General features: G+C 54.5%; 7 protein-coding genes across 7 annotated transcripts; 2 read left to right on the top strand and 5 right to left on the bottom strand.

Annotated features, from left to right (window-relative positions):
* Positions 1 to 17: 17 nt before the first annotated feature.
* On the bottom strand, positions 18 to 1,850 carry J4E79_006760 (uncharacterized protein; the record flags this gene model as incomplete). Its single annotated transcript, XM_049355629.1, has 2 exons — positions 18 to 1,576; positions 1,682 to 1,850. The coding sequence occupies 2 exons, from the start codon at positions 1,848 to 1,850 to the stop codon at positions 18 to 20; spliced, it is 1,728 nt and encodes a 575-aa protein (XP_049209658.1).
* Positions 1,851 to 2,320: 470 nt separating this feature from the next.
* Positions 2,321 to 3,361, bottom strand: J4E79_006759 (uncharacterized protein; the record flags this gene model as incomplete). The annotated part of the gene is made up of 1 exon (XM_049355628.1): positions 2,321 to 3,361. The coding sequence occupies one exon, from the start codon at positions 3,359 to 3,361 to the stop codon at positions 2,321 to 2,323; it is 1,041 nt and encodes a 346-aa protein (XP_049209657.1).
* A 306-nt stretch (positions 3,362 to 3,667) lies between these two features.
* J4E79_006758 (uncharacterized protein) lies at positions 3,668 to 4,921 on the top strand (the record flags this gene model as incomplete). The annotated part of the gene is made up of 1 exon (XM_049355627.1): positions 3,668 to 4,921. One exon carries the CDS (start codon positions 3,668 to 3,670, stop codon positions 4,919 to 4,921), a length of 1,254 nt encoding a protein of 417 aa, XP_049209656.1.
* A 219-nt stretch (positions 4,922 to 5,140) lies between these two features.
* Positions 5,141 to 5,887, bottom strand: J4E79_006757 (uncharacterized protein; the record flags this gene model as incomplete). Its single annotated transcript, XM_049355626.1, has 1 exon — positions 5,141 to 5,887. The coding sequence occupies one exon, from the start codon at positions 5,885 to 5,887 to the stop codon at positions 5,141 to 5,143; it is 747 nt and encodes a 248-aa protein (XP_049209655.1).
* Positions 5,888 to 6,084: 197 nt separating this feature from the next.
* Positions 6,085 to 7,169, top strand: NSA2 (Ribosome biogenesis protein; the record flags this gene model as incomplete). Its single annotated transcript, XM_049355625.1, has 5 exons — positions 6,085 to 6,122; positions 6,252 to 6,427; positions 6,481 to 6,884; positions 6,938 to 7,058; positions 7,123 to 7,169. 5 exons carry the CDS (start codon positions 6,085 to 6,087, stop codon positions 7,167 to 7,169), a joined length of 786 nt encoding a protein of 261 aa, XP_049209654.1.
* A 474-nt stretch (positions 7,170 to 7,643) lies between these two features.
* On the bottom strand, positions 7,644 to 9,731 carry J4E79_006755 (uncharacterized protein; the record flags this gene model as incomplete). The annotated part of the gene is made up of 2 exons (XM_049355624.1): positions 7,644 to 8,798; positions 9,042 to 9,731. The coding sequence occupies 2 exons, from the start codon at positions 9,729 to 9,731 to the stop codon at positions 7,644 to 7,646; spliced, it is 1,845 nt and encodes a 614-aa protein (XP_049209653.1).
* A 1,340-nt stretch (positions 9,732 to 11,071) lies between these two features.
* J4E79_006754 (uncharacterized protein) lies at positions 11,072 to 14,874 on the bottom strand (the record flags this gene model as incomplete). Its single annotated transcript, XM_049355623.1, has 4 exons — positions 11,072 to 11,163; positions 11,218 to 11,547; positions 11,599 to 12,089; positions 12,137 to 14,874. The coding sequence occupies 4 exons, from the start codon at positions 14,872 to 14,874 to the stop codon at positions 11,072 to 11,074; spliced, it is 3,651 nt and encodes a 1,216-aa protein (XP_049209652.1).
* Positions 14,875 to 15,036: the final 162 nt, after the last annotated feature.

Raw genomic sequence — 15,036 nt, 5'->3', positions numbered from 1 at the left:
AGCATTTTACACTCAGTTTACAGCCTCGCCACCTCCCTCCCCTCCAACAACCCCTCAATAGTCTCCCTCCACACCTCCGCCGCCTCAGCACTAATAGAATTGAGATCATAGCTAACGCCGAACCCCACAATGCCCTCCGCACTAGTCGAGCTGCCCACCAAAAACTCATCCTCTCTCGCTCTAACCCCAATCTTCACATCCCGGAAGTCCGCCGCAAAGTCTTTGTCCCCCAAATTCTGAACGTCGTACGTCCCGCGCTTGAAGAACGCGGCCAGAGGTCCAATGGAAGAGACACCGCATGTCGCTCCGAAGCCTGCTGTGCTAGGTGCTAGAGAGCCTTGTGGATTTTGGAAGGAAGGTGAGCGACGCGACGGTGGGAGTTTCGCTTCGACGCGTTCGATTTGCGCGACGTAGCCTGTTGCGAGGAGGCGGCCTGGTGAGCCTTTATCTAGTATACCTGCTGTACCTGTCTTTCCTTTTCCTTTGAGACGTTTCTGGTAGACGCGCAACTCACGGTTCGCATGCTTCGCTACGAGCCTGAAGCGTCCTTCTACAGGTAGGTCGGAGGATAAGAAGGGCATTACTATGCCTTCGCTAAAGGCTAGCATGCATGAGTCAGGCGGTGGTGGATTTACGAAAAAGGCGCGGGGGTTTAGCGGGAACGAGGCTGTGAATGGTGGGTGGTTGGTTGATGGAGAACGCTTTTCGTGGATGGCCATCATTGCTAGGCCGGCGAGAGCGAAACACCCGGCTCCTATACTGACGTTTGCGGAGCGGCATAGGGATATCAGACGTGCTGAGGCGGCGGGCGAAAGGGATGCGGATACATGACCGCATGACATCGGTGGACGAGTCGAAGGGCTGTAGTCGAATATCTTGTTGAACTTGGGTTCCAGTGGTGTTGACTCCTCTAACCTCTTCTCTCTCCGCAGCGGATTCGTAAAGGTGGGTGGTAGTCCTCCTTTCTTCACGTGTCTCAGCACTCTGATCAGCGCCCAGAACCAGCGCTGTCTCGCTTTGTTGCCTGCGATTGGTGGGTACAGATCTTCTTGGGCGGCTGGCAAGACTGTTTTGATCTTTTCTGGTATACGGAGGGACTCGATGTCTGCTAGGATATCCTGGGATGGTTGGTTGAAGATGCGAGTGAAATGACTGAACCAGCTGTACGCCGAGAGACCATCGGATATTTGATGCGCAATTACGATGAGGAAGCGTAGCTCATATGTTCCGTCTGGAAGTTGTCGCAAAGGTAGGACATGGAACTTTGATAGACACTTTGTGGGTTCAATGATGCGAGTTACGTTGTAGGCGTGGTGGTACAACTCTTTTTCATCGACTTTATCATACGCTTCTTCAATCCAAACGATACTTTTCTCGACTTCTTGAATGGCAGAATCTTGAGAACTGGGTACATTGACGGCAAAGGCTCGTCTTCCTGTTTCTTGATCATCGACCACTCTGGACAGGAGTAAAGGGTGCTGAAGGCGAAGAGAAGTCCAGGCAAGCGCTATCTTGCGCCTCAGCTCTGATTTCGAGAGCTTGTGTTGGACGGCTAATGTGAAAAGGGCCGTCATGTCTGTTGCACAGTCAGTCGTGTTTCAACCACGCTCGATGAGACGATTAAACTTCTCTTTGGGCCATTGAGAAATGTGTATAAGATAACCTGAGAGATCCTACATACCTGCCCGGCCACCATAATACGCGCCATCCGAGTCAAAAGAAGTCTCCACTAGCCCGAGAGGACGCTCGAACAGCTGGGTGCCATCTACATCTTCTGAAAGCTTCCACTCGGCATAGTTTGATGCGTATTTGTCCAACCAGTGGCTCTGCTCTTGCTTTTGTGGTGTCATGACACTTTTTTGGCATGCAATTCCAGGAAGATGAAGGTCATGCAAATTCTTTCGCCACTTCTTGGTGAGAGCAATTGGAAGCCCGAGCGTATGTCAACAATGAAGAGAGTGTATCAAAAGGATAATATATGTACAGATTGAAAAGCGATAGAGTTAGAAGGCGGAGTCGGAATGACCGTTAGATTGTGAGATGAGCGGGTCGGCCAGGTCCGCTCGAGTCATGGACGTTAGTCGCTAAGATGCCGTCATTGCCACGACGATCAGTTGATTGGACCTCACACTCTGATCGCATACGCTGTTGTACGTTGACATGCTGCAACACATTAATACTGTTCATTCTCGAGGGAGCATGCAGTATAATAAACCTGAAAATGATGAAGCTCCTTTCTATGGCGCCGTGTATGTTCCCTCACGGACTGGGTATCGCCAACGCAACAATTTGATCAACCACCCCATCCCACCACAGACTTCTAGACTACATCCTCCATCTCGTCCTCGCCCTCTGAGTCGCCATCACCCGGACCCTCTGGCGCAGCTGCCTCTGCTTGCTTACTAGTATCGCGTTGGTTGTCGAAGACGGCCTGCCGCTTCCAGTTGCTCGCAAAGGGCCCAGACTTGACAAGCAGCGCAATGTCGCCAAGCACCTCCTTGAGATACTGCTCTGGTTGTTTTGTGCGCTGTTTGATAGCCTTCATCGGCCAGTACTGGTATTCGTCGAACAGCTGGTGCAGTACGTCGATGAGGTCGGAACGAGCCATACGAGCCGCCTTGTTCTGCTGTGACTTGGCTTTGGTCGTGGGCTTGATGAAGTTCTTGAAGCGGTTGTTGAGGGTGATGGAGTTGTTGACGTCAGAGACTTCGGTGTCTTTCGTGATGATGGTGGTGGTGTAGGAGCCTTGAATGGCTTGCTTGATGCGCGCGGCGCTGAAGTCCTTGAACTCTTTGGTTTCGAGAGGATTCGCGTTATACTGCCGTGTCGCGTGGCCGACGAGGGCAGTCTGTTTGGGGATCGCCTTCTTGTACTTGCTCCGTTTTTGGACGCGCGCATTCGGATCTTGTACACCACCACCATAGCCTCCGTGGCCTCTCCCATAGCCGAAGCCTTGTCCCTTGAACCCTGGAAGATCCTTCTCTGTAAAGATGTATGTGTTACCCAGTTGCGCTTCGGAAGCGGCTGCAGGATCGAGCTGGAAGGCGGAGGGTAAGTTGGACTTTGCGCGCCAACGATCGTCGAGGAAGACGCGCATAGGCTTGTCCTTGTCGATGCCGCTCGTCGTAGCGAATGCGAGGACTTCGCCGATCTGTATCTGATCGTTGTCGTTGCCGTCGGCGACGTTTTCCCACTTAGACACTGCCTCGTAGAGCCAGTCTGGAATACGCGTGAGCCAGACATCCTGTTGAGGATTGTCCTTATTGATGCTCATCTCGCCGGTGTCCTCGTAGAAGTCATCGTCCATGAAACCTATGTCGCCTTCCGCCTTGATTCCAGCTTCTGTCTTGATGCCGTTCATGGTAGCGAGTGTGTGTGTGTTGTTGCCTGGGGTGAGTTGGTAGTGATGATGAAAGATCGACTGACTGGGGCGCGCTCTTCCCCGACGCGCTTCCGCACTAGCGTGCCAAGCGCTTATCGATAATGCAGCTCTGGAGAGGTCGCGCTTGCCCCACGTCTGCTGCCTATCAACAACCAACAGGTACGACCGAATCTCGTTTGCAGCTACAGAGTGATCCCTTTGTCCTCGCCATTCATTCTCGTATATCCACTCGGGTCGAGCCCTAAACGTCTTCTCAACCAACCCAGCTCATCCAAACCCCTCGCAATGGCTTCACAAGCTGTCACCTCGGCTTTACAGCAGATTGAGGCGGCACCGGCCAGCGAAAAGCCCTCTCAGTACACTGCTCTCCTCCAGCAGATCATAGAATCATCCACCAATGTCGCCGCCGATCTGAACGCATACGCACAAACTCTCCTCGATGACTCGCTCGGCATAGTCGTTCTGCGGCCACTCCTCGCTGCTTTCGTAGATGCGTTCCGCACGGTCAAGGAACCCGACGCCAGGATTGAAGTTGGAGAGAAGGTCATCACACTATTACAGTCCAAGGGCGCGGGCCAGTATGAGGAGCAGGACACTCAGATCAAGCATGCTCTGGCGGATGCGTTCGAACAGAACGATGACTTCAGACGGTCAGCGCAGACGCTCGCGACCATAAACCTTGAGTCAACACAAAAGTCTGTCTCCGCGGATGACAAGGCCCAGGTCTGGATCCGGATAGTGCGGTGTTACCTGGAGGAAGACGATCCAACAAGCGCCTTCACACATCTGAACAAGATCAAGAACATCATCTTCAACGTACAAGACAAGGCTACCAAGGTCATGTTCCAATTGAGTCAAGCCCGCATTCTCGACTCGCAACGGTCCTTCCTTGATGCTGCCCAGGGATACTACACTTTGAGTAACGAGCCAGTTGTGGACGCTGAAGAGCGCGACAACTTTCTTGGGAAAGCAATTATCTGTGCAGTCCTCGCTCCTGCTGGTCCGCAACGAGGTAAGATGTTGGCCAAGCTGTACAAGGACGACCGAGCCAGTTCCGCCGACGACTACGCCATTCTCGAGAAGATCTTCCTGAACCGTCTCCTCACACCTGCCGAGATCAACGCCTTCTCCGCCAAGCTCGAACCCCACCATCTCGCCCGGGCCGCTGATGGCTTGACTGTGCTTGACAAGGCTATCTTGGAACACAACTTGCTTGGCGCATCGAAGCTCTACAACAACATCGGATTTGATCAGCTGGGTGAACTACTGGGCATTGACGCTGAGAAGGCCGAGGACTACGCGGCAAAGATGTTGGAGCAAGGCCGACTTGCCGGTTACATCGACCAGATCGACCGATACGTTTTCTTCGAGGGCGAGGCCAGTGGTGAGCGTAAGACAGGGCACGCAGAGCGCGTTGTCGGCAAAGAGCTACGGAAGTGGGATGCCAACGTCACAGGCCTGGCAGAGGAGGTGGAGAAGGTCACGTCGATGATCCAGAACCAATATCCCGACTTCTATGCAGCGCAGGTGGTACACTAGTGTCGGATCGATATTACTAGCAGCGATGATGAGTAGGCAAAGCATAAACGGCGTCCGGGATCGCATATACCCAATGTACACTTAGACATGAATACGAGCATGATATCGTACTTCCATTCCTGAGATATCGCATTCACGTAACAGCCCCGAGGCTGACATGCTCGTGTTATCCGTACATATGATACAATCAAAGACGCATCCCGCCTCTCGACGCCACCACTATTGTACACTCTCCTTGCCCTCTTGCCCCAACACAGCCTCATACTCCTCCAGGCTCTTAACTTCCAAATCACTAATCTTCAAGACTGTGAAGTACTGTTTGCTCATAACATGCTTAACATGTCTCCGTCTCCTCTTGGTCTTCTCCTCCACTCTCAACGGCTCAGTCTCCACACCCACAACCCGCGCTCTGCATGTGAATAACCGCTCGTCCAGATAAAACACCTTCTTCCCACGATCCGCGTTTCCCTTGACGGGCTCTGGTGCTTTTAACGTGTAGTCGCGCGATCCAATGTGTGTAGCGCGGTTCAGACGCAGAACATCGCCTGGTCGTACATGTGGCATTTGGAAGGGGAGGCGAAGCGTGTCTCCGCGAGTGAGAAGGTATGGGCGGCCATGTAGATGTGCGGTTATGTAGTGTGCTGGCTGCGATTGTAGGAGGGGAAGGAGCTTGCGGATGGAGGGTGTGAGGGTTTGCGAGAGGATGTCTGAGCGGGCGTTTGGTGAGGCTTTGATGTCGTTTGTGGAAGCGGGGGCTGGGGCGTCTTTGGGGAGAGGCTGTGGTGTTTGAGCGCGCTCTTTGGCTTCGTCTGATATGCGGTGGCCGGATTGGATGAGCGGCTCGGGCGTATTCGATGTGTCGAGGTTGTGCGATACGGTGGTTATCCCTGCGCGGCGAATCGTCGGTTGGATGAGCGCTCGCGATTCGAAGAGCACATGGCGTGCGGAGCGAGCGAATAGAGCCATTACTGGGGTTTGTGGGATGCAATGGCTGGGAGGCTGCTGAGATCAGTATCTTTGGTGTTGCGGGAGTCCGATGTTGAAGAATCCCGCATCGCGCTAGTGGGGGCTAGTGCCGAACTTTTTGGAGGCAAGGCGGCTGGTGGAAGAGACTCCACTCCACTACCACCACCCTTACAGCATACACAGAGGTAGTCGCCGCCATGCCTCAGAACGAGTACATCGAGCGCTTCACGAAGCAGTACGTCACACCGATCCTGCGTCTCGCACCTCGCACCTCGCATCGCCTACCTTAGCAACAATCCTGCGTCGCGATTTGCGCTTTGCGCTCACATCTCAACACCAAGAACACATAACTAACTCTTACCAGGCATGGAAAGCGCTTCGATCATGACGAACGTCAACGGAAGAAGATTGCTCGTGAAGGGCACAATGCCTCGAAGAAGGCGCAAAACTTCCGTGGCCTAAGGGCTAAGTTGTACGCCGAGAAGCGTCGCAAGGAGAAGATCCAGATGAAGCAGAAGATCCGCGCACACGAGGAGCGGAGTGAGTGTTCCTGTACATACTGGCATGAAATATACGCTAACCCCATCTCTTAGACGTCAAATCCAACGAGGCACCCGAGCCAGCCACCGACGCCCTCCCCGCCTATCTCCTAGACCGTAGCAACGAGAAGAACGCCAAAGCCCTATCATCAGCCATCAAGCAGAAGCGTAACGAGAAGGCCGCTCGGTTCTCCGTCCCCCTACCCAAAGTCAAGGGTATCTCCGAGGAAGAGATGTTCTCAGTCGTCAAGACCGGAAAGAAGACTAAGAAGAAGAGCTGGAAGCGTATGATCACCAAACCTACATTCGTCGGTCCAGGATTCACCCGTCGCCCCGTCAAATACGAGCGCTTCATCCGACCTATGGGTCTCCGTTACAAGAAGGCCAACGTTACGCACCCTGAGCTGAACGTCACGGTTCAATTGCCGATTATTTCAGTAAAGAAGAACCCCCAACAGGTAAGTTCTGACTGTACGAAGTGCATGTGAGACATACTGACTTCGTATCTCAGCCCATGTACACCCAGCTCGGTGTCCTAACCAAGGGAACTATCATCGAAGTCAACGTGTCTGAACTTGGTTTGGTGACTGCTGGAGGAAAAGTAGTTTGGGGTCGTTATGCGCAAATTACCAGTAAGTTCTGACTGTGCGAAATGTATGTGAGACATATGCTGACTTCGTACCCCTAACTCTGCAGATAACCCTGAAAATGACGGTTGCTTGAACGCTGTTCTGCTCGTCTAAGTTCGTCGTATAAACCGGGACGAAACGCAAATAATGCATTTGATGGCGTTACGTGGGTCAATCAGCAAAATCGAATTCCAAGGCGTTGCGGCGATTACGAGAGAAGGGGATTTGCTAGGCACTGAATGTGGCAAGGCTGGCCGATGATGCAACTAAGCATGGAGGATTTTAGCTAGCAAAAAAAGAATAATGATACCACATTGATCAAGCAAACAGTTGTGCATTCATCGAACTCACAGGCCCGTCATCAGGTTCTCATGAGTAAGTTGAACTGCTACAGCTGGCCAACACGAGTGTAAGATGCTGGTGATAATTACGAGGTTAGATTAAATACCCATCCATGACCGCCCAATGACCGCCCAATCCGTGGTATCTTCCCAGTCCATCCATCCATCTCCGCATAAAGACAAAAACGCCAAAGGATTCTTTCCCACCCAAGATACCAAATAGCTGGTTCACATCTACAAAGCGACGTTATACGATAACGTCACTCAAATCCACATGCCTTCTCCTTCTAGCCACATCCCCTGCTAGAGCCCTTCCATCGCTGTCCAGCGCCTCATCACCCGCCCAATCCACAACAATCTCATCGCGGATCTCGTCATCGAAACTGCCCCTCCTCCCCGTCTTGTCCGCCCAACCCGTGCGTTCAAGCTCGATGATACCACCGAACCTCCTCTCGCCATTCGCAATGAAAAGAGACTGTCCATCAGGCGTAAACGATACACCACCCGCGGGGCCAAAGAAATCGAACGTTTGCTTCGACTCCCACGTCTGCGCGTTGATGATGTTGATGAAGTCATCTGCTTCGGCGGCAACCAGGACGCGGGGATCGGATCCAATGGGGGAGAAGTGGAGGGAACGCGGGACGCTGAGTTCGCTCTTCATGACGGCAAGGGGCTTCTCCCAGTAGCGCGCGTCCCAGACAACGATGGTGGAGTCCTGGGCGGCGGTTGCGACGTGGATGCCGTCGTCGGCCCAAGCACAGGCGAAGGCGTCGTCGGTGTGCGAGTTTAGCGTTTCGAAGGGCTGGCCGGTTTCGGCGTTTGTGATGAGTGTTTCTTGGAAATCGCCGACGACGACGCGCATGCGTCCATTTGGACTGGTGGCGGAGCAGTTGACGGCTGCGGGGTAGAGGAATGAGTGGACGAAGGTGTTGGTGCCGCAGTCGAGCACGCGGAGCCGGTGGTCGTTGGAACAGAGGACGGCTTGTGGGGTGTAGGTTCGCCGTGAGGGGAAGAGGTGCATGTGATTAACTATGCGTGATTTTGTGTCGGTCGCAAAGTCGGTGGTGCGGCCGAATGTGCAGGGCGAGCCGTGGGTTGAGGAGAGGTTGGTGATGGCGTACTCGCCTTCGAAAGCACCGGCGATGAGTACGTCGCCGTGGGAAGCGATAGTGGTAATCGATGCATCGGGAGCCAGGTGTTTGCTGAGGTCAACGACGGCGTCTTCGGATGTACCTTCTGCGTCTGTGTGGAGTACTTGGTGACCTTTTGCATAGTAGACATCATTGCGAGATGTGGCCGTCAGAACATTCCGCAGCTGGAAGTGAGGAACAAAGGCACGGGGGCTGGTGTTGATCCTTCGGAACTGGAAGAAGCTGTCTGTGTTGGGTGTTGAATGGACGTGCTGTGATAAGTTAGCCAGTGAACCTCATAAGACATAAAGAAGCTCGTTTGTCCCCCAACAATACCACACCCTGGAGAGATGTACGTGTTCTCCATCATTCAGTCCTGTAAAACACAGTAATCTCTTCAGGGCATAGAGTAGCTGGAGCAAGAAAACACTTCTTCGTACTATGCATACCTTGCGAACCTGCTTCACACTATGAGGCACCCGCTGACGCTCATGTTGCGACCTTGCTCTCCGTACCGAAGCCCTAGTAGTCTTCCGGGCGGTCCAATCTATTCCCTGGTAGTCATACTCATCACCCTTGAGATCTTCTCGGGTAATGAAATCCGGCAGCTGGATGAGATCCAGACCAGGCACAACACCGGGCTTCCACTGCCCGTAGAAGCGGTGGAAGTAAGACGTAATAGGACAAAAGGCCGCCCGGTCCTGTATACTCAGGTGCGGTTCGTTGAGTGTTGGCGGTGGCTCAAGTAATAGGTCAGTACCGTATGGCAGGTTGCCTGCTATGGTGACCGGCGCAATGAAGTGTGTAGTGGATGTGTGGTGCTGAGGTATGCTGGAGCCTGCAAACATGTCGAAAGCGTTGTATGTGACATAGGATGGATGGACTGGCCCGAAGCCAAACATGTCTTCTATCGTGCCTCCCTCATCCAGCGAGGGGTCCCCATCGTCGCTGTTTGCTCCTGCCTGATGCGACTCGGGCATGGCTTCCATGAAATGCTGGTAGTCCTCTAGCGATATCCCCCCACCATCGTCATCGTCGTCGCCGTCGTCCTCGTCGTCATCGGGCGGTCTGTTGTCGGAGAGGGTCGCTAGCGTCACAGCAGCAGCCAGTGCGCTGGGTGAGTGCGGCCAGTCTCCAGCGGGCGGGTGGGCGTGCGGCGGTGTTGTGGGATGTGTGGTGGAGTGTGGCGCGGGCCAGTTGTGCATGCTGGCCATCGACGCCCGCTATCCGCCTGATAGCCAGTGCAGCGGGGCCGCCGAGGCAGGTTCTTGGGGCAGTTGGGTCTGCGACGAAATGGTCGGCTGGTGTAGTTGTAGAGAGGCGTTGGGGCGCAAGGTATAGGCTTGTCTGGCGTGGGGGAGGCGACTAGGCCGAAGCATAGGCTCAGGCAGAATGCAGCAGTCAAGTCCAGGGCCCAGGGGCTGACTGGCTAGGCTCTTCGCTTCGCAGGCTGACTGGGTCGCGTTCGGCGCTCGACCTGGCTATCCAGGCGCTGCATGCGACAGAGGTACGTCCAGGCTAATTGTGGGGTTGCTTCTGGCAAGTCACAGTCGGGTATTGGCTGCGGGACAGTTGGGCTGGGCTGCAGGGCAGGGCAGGGTGACGGTCATGAATATGGCTATGCGCGTCGGGACGGCTTCTGAAGCTCCAATGCCGTCAGATATATATGCCACGCTCCACGTCGTCGAATATTCCCATCAAGCCCTCCTCCGCGGGCCCTCTAGTCTGAACACGGGGGGATCGGACAGCCCACCCCCAAGCCTGACTAGCGACTCCACCATCTCTCAGATCTCCAGACGTTAGATCTGTGTATTCACGCTGCTCGACTCCACGCTGTCACCAGGCGCTCAGGGTTAAGCGGCTGCGGCGTGTCCACGCACCGTGATACAACTCACATGGCACTGCCAACACGACAACCTTCTGGAGCCAAGGCCCCGCGACGAGAATGCAGTGGCCACCCACCATTACACACCCACGTCCACATCTGCTCTTGTCAGGCCTCTTTTGGGACACAGACAGCACACCAGCTTCGCTAAGCGCATCTTCTGGGTGACGTGCTGAGCGCCGGCCCACGGTTGCACGGCTATTTCGTGGAGCAAATCAGACGTCGGTTCCCACCGCGCCTCCCCAGACTGTGGCTCGAACGCCGTTTTTGTCTCCCCTTGCCGTTCTGCCTGTGGACAACGGTGCTGGCACTCCACGACAGCACGCCACAGATCGCTCCAGCGAAACTCGAACCACCCTGCGGGCGCGCTGGGCGCACAGGGCGGATCTTGAGACTGCAAAACAGCACAGGAACACTGATGCGAGGTCATTCATCAAAGCGGTATTTCAGCATCGGTATGCCGTGTCTCGCGAGAGCTGACGACATGCCGTAAGAATGTATTACTAGTGCGAGGTGCCTACGTGACCCCGACGGCGAAGTGGAAATTCCACTATCTCATAAACGATGACAGAAATGGCCTGCTAAAACGAACACCCCAGGAATGCAGCAAATCATGTAGTACATATGCAGTCCGCTCCTACGCGACGCCTCATTGCGAAATCAATTGTCATAGTACTGATCGTATCCCTGCTGCTGTTGCTGCGGTGGCCATCCGCCAGCCGATGTCGCCGCTGGTGTCTTGAGTCTTCGTTCTGTTGGTGCCCAACGTCAGTAACTGCATTATCGCGAGAAGTTGTGTTCCTTACCTGCTTCAAAGTCATGCCACCTGCGCATCGTGATCTTGCTGCTGTCGAACTCTCCCTCATACTCCAGTCCTGCCTTCTTCGTCTTCTCGCCCGCCGTCTTTCGAGTATCTCCCCAGCTGAAGTCGTCAAACTTCCAGAAGGCATACGTCGGAAGCACAAAATTCCAAACAGGCAGTGACAGCAGATAGACGAACATCCAGGCGACGTAAGACCATCGATGAGCCGTTACGATGATAAGAACCGCGGGTAAACCAAGAATGAGCGCTAGCAGGATGAGGGGTATGACAGGAGCTTCGGTGTGGAGGATGGCGGCTTTGATAGCGATAGCGACTGGACGTGGTCAGCAAAGCCTGAATTTCAAGATGGGGTACGGGGGCTTACTTAGGTAGAAGGTGAAGGCAATGGCGGCCGGGAGGACCAGGGTTCCGATCAACTCGATGAACACAACGAACTGCATGCTGAAGCAGAAGGTGCCACACAGATCTCGCACTAGCACAAGCTCCATCAGGTTGTGGACCGTACTATTAATCCATCGTCTGCGCTGTGACAGCAAGACTTTGAACTCGTCCGGTACAGTGGTTTTGCAAACGGCTTGCGGCACAAAAACCTGTTTCCGCTTGGGGAACGTCTTGAGCATAAGCGTCGATAGATAACGATCTTCACCTAGTAGTAGCAGATTCTTCTTGTGCAACGTATCGACCACGTTCTCCGAATAGTGCTCGACGACGTCAGGGTTAGCCAGGATCGGGACCCAGTAGTTCTGACCGCCCTTGGGAGCCTTGATGCGGTACATGCAGAAACAACCTGGCAAGCAAGTGACACCACCAAAGACCGACTCGAATGACTTTGCCAAGTGGTGGGAGATGAAGTATCTAGTATGATTAGTGGCGCGATTGTCAGACGCGGCAAATGCACTTACTCAAACACCTGGATCATGGAGACCCACGAATCCCGCTTATTGGCAATCTTTGTTTCGCCGCAGAGCCCCATGATATCTGGATCCTTTACCATGGCTGAGATCATGTGCGTCAAGCTGTCAGGGAAGACCTTTGTGTCGGCGTCCACCATGAGGACTATCTCATAGAAATCAGGCGATATGCCAGTAATCTTCCAGATACCGTTGAACATCTCAAACTCAAGCTCCGTCATACGCTCGTCAAACATGACCTTTTGCAGGAACGACATGAGGATGATCTGACTGTCTCGCTTTCCACGATTGCCAGGCTTGGACTTCTTGGCCTCATCAGGTGTACCACACTTTACCACTAGCATCACCGGAACACGTTGCTGCTTCTCGATGGGAATGCGCGTCGTCTCGCCATAGTCATAGAAACCCGAGTAGATCTTGGCCATGTTGTGTCGTTTCGAGCCACTGGCGACTGCGACGTACGAGTGCGCTTGAACCTCGTGGGGCAAGACCGCGTGATCCCTCATCATACCAAGACAGACTTCAGGCGTTGTCAAATCTTCACCGTGACCCTTGATCATACCGTCACAAATGATGAGAATCAACTTGTGACTGTTGGGGTAGTCGGTTGTAGCAATGGAGTCGAGTGTAGTTCGAAGACCTTCGGGACCTTCAGAGTAGGCGGTGACAAGACAGATGGTATGAGCCAATGGGTATCCGAAAGGCTGCCACTCTGGAGGAGGCTGAGGCACGACTGCTTCGTGTGTGAAACCTGCGGGCCCGGAACCTTCGACGCTAGAGTAACGGTTGGTATCGGTGTTACCGGAAAGGAGTAGGCTAGATCGAGATTCCTGTGCCGTAAATACCGCATTGTGTTTTCCATCCATGGGCATAGTGCCCTGGCTGGCGTTGAGTTGCTTGTACATGCCACCGTTCGATCCGAGGACACGAGATGCTGTGCTCTGGCTAGTCATGGTTGTGGGCGGGGCACGGGTCTTTGCGTTCTTGTCAACCGAGTAGGGGCTGGTGAACCTCGAAGTTTGTGGCAAGAAGGTACTGCCACGCTTGTTGCTGCGGTCAGAGCCGGACGATGGATCCATGAGCTTTGGCGGTGGGCGGTAGATGTCATCACTCCATTCCTCGATCTGCTGCTTTCGCTGCTTGGAATCGGCGGGGCCAATAGATGTCTTGGTAGCAGCAAACTTCTTGCTGATGAACCACTGGAAGATCAAAGCGAGGACGAACTTGGCCATGACGACAGCCAGGATGAAGACGAGCGAGACGTAAAGGACAACCTTGGAGGCAATGCAGCCGATGCTCTCCGTATCGATGGAGCCAACTTTGATAGTCTCGGTGAAGCAACGAGCTACCTGCTTCTCATAGCTGGACGAGTACGCACGGGTGACGTCCACACCGCGAACAGCGGGGTTCTGGCGGATCTCATCGAATAGAGGTGGGATGTTGACCTGGGTTCGGTTGAACCAGTCGAGCAAGTTTAGGTCAAGTACATCACCACCCCAGACCATCAGATTCCTGGAACTGTTGCGAATGTCTTCCCAGGTGTAGTAAACATCACCAGCATTGTGGAGGCTGTAGAAGCCCCTGCGAGCTTTGTCCGAGGTGTGGCAGAGGTAACCGTTGTACTCCAAGAAGGTGGTGTTGGGCTTGGTCGATCCATCTTGGTTGAACAGTCGGCACGGGAAATACCAGCCTAGGTCTCCGTTGCCGGTTGTGGGGATTCCAGAGTTCTCCTTTTCAGTGATGAGACCCTTGCAGGCTCCGTTGACGTTTTGGAACAAGAAGCTGGCATCCTGACCGCCGTGTTTCTCAGGAAGATCGAACAGGACGTTTGCGTCTTCGGGGACGCCACGGGCTCTGGGGTGCTTGGACTGGGCGAGATCATAGGCTTTGCCGTGAATGATGAGGTATCCACCGCCGACTTCGTTCGTCCTGAGACGAGCGTTGCCGCCAGAGGGGCAGACGGTTTCCGTAAAACCGAATGTAAGGTATCCAACGAACGTGCAGATGAGCATGATGATGCTGACGAGTCCGACCTTCTCTCTCCAGGCTCGCTGCTGCGCCTTCTGCGGCTTTCCAAAGCACTTCAGGATAGCGTTAGGGCACCAGAAGGTGACGATGGCGCAGTAGACGTTCCACAGACTAGGTGGGCGCAGCTTGTCCTGCTCCTTCTGGCGCTGCTTCTCGCGCGCCTTCATTGTCTCGCTCCGTGTCAACTTGCGTTGTATCCGCGGCTCTCCGTCGTCCATGGGAGCCTGCTTGTCATTGTAGCCTCCGCCTGAGGCATTTCGCAGGTGTGGGGGCTTGACATCGGTACTGTCTGAGCTGACCGTTTCAGCTTCCAGATGGTCTTCGAGGATGGGGTCGTTGCCGGTCGTCGAGGGGTGGACGTCCATGCGCTGGGCGTGTTTGCGGTAGTGATAGTTCGGGTGGCTTGGGTCGTTTCGCTGGCGCTCGGGGCGGATGAGGCTGCGCTTTCTCCCTAGCTCTGGCCCAGTAGAATTGGTTTGGCCTCGCATTATAGGATCACGCTCCATGGGCACGGGGGTGCCGGGTGAAGGAAGCGCGCGGGCATAGGATTGGGTGCCGCTCTTGCTGTTGGAGCGGTCGTGCGATCGCGTGTTCTCCAGGTCGGACGTCCTTCTCCTGCGATGGTGCGAGTCGCGGTGTGCATGGCGCCGCTCGCCCCGTCGTGGCGGCGACGACTCTTCGGGTCGCTGCGGTAGCGACATTTGCGTGAGGATGCGAGCTCAGCTGTTGTTACACAGTGGGGCTGCAGCGCGGAACCCTTTTCGGCCCGGGAAGAATACGTATGGCGACTCTATGAGGTTGCTGATCGCATGAATGGGACGATGCGTGTCTGGGGTGGTCGAGGTCGCGGAAAGGCGGTGGGT

Source organism: Alternaria viburni (assembly GCF_023758015.1).
Source record: "Alternaria viburni strain BMP 2772 chromosome Unknown scaffold_14, whole genome shotgun sequence".
NCBI classification, from domain to species: domain Eukaryota; kingdom Fungi; phylum Ascomycota; class Dothideomycetes; order Pleosporales; family Pleosporaceae; genus Alternaria; species Alternaria viburni.
The sequence above is the reverse complement of the archived record's forward strand: the minus strand, read 5'-3'. Positions and strand labels throughout refer to the sequence as shown.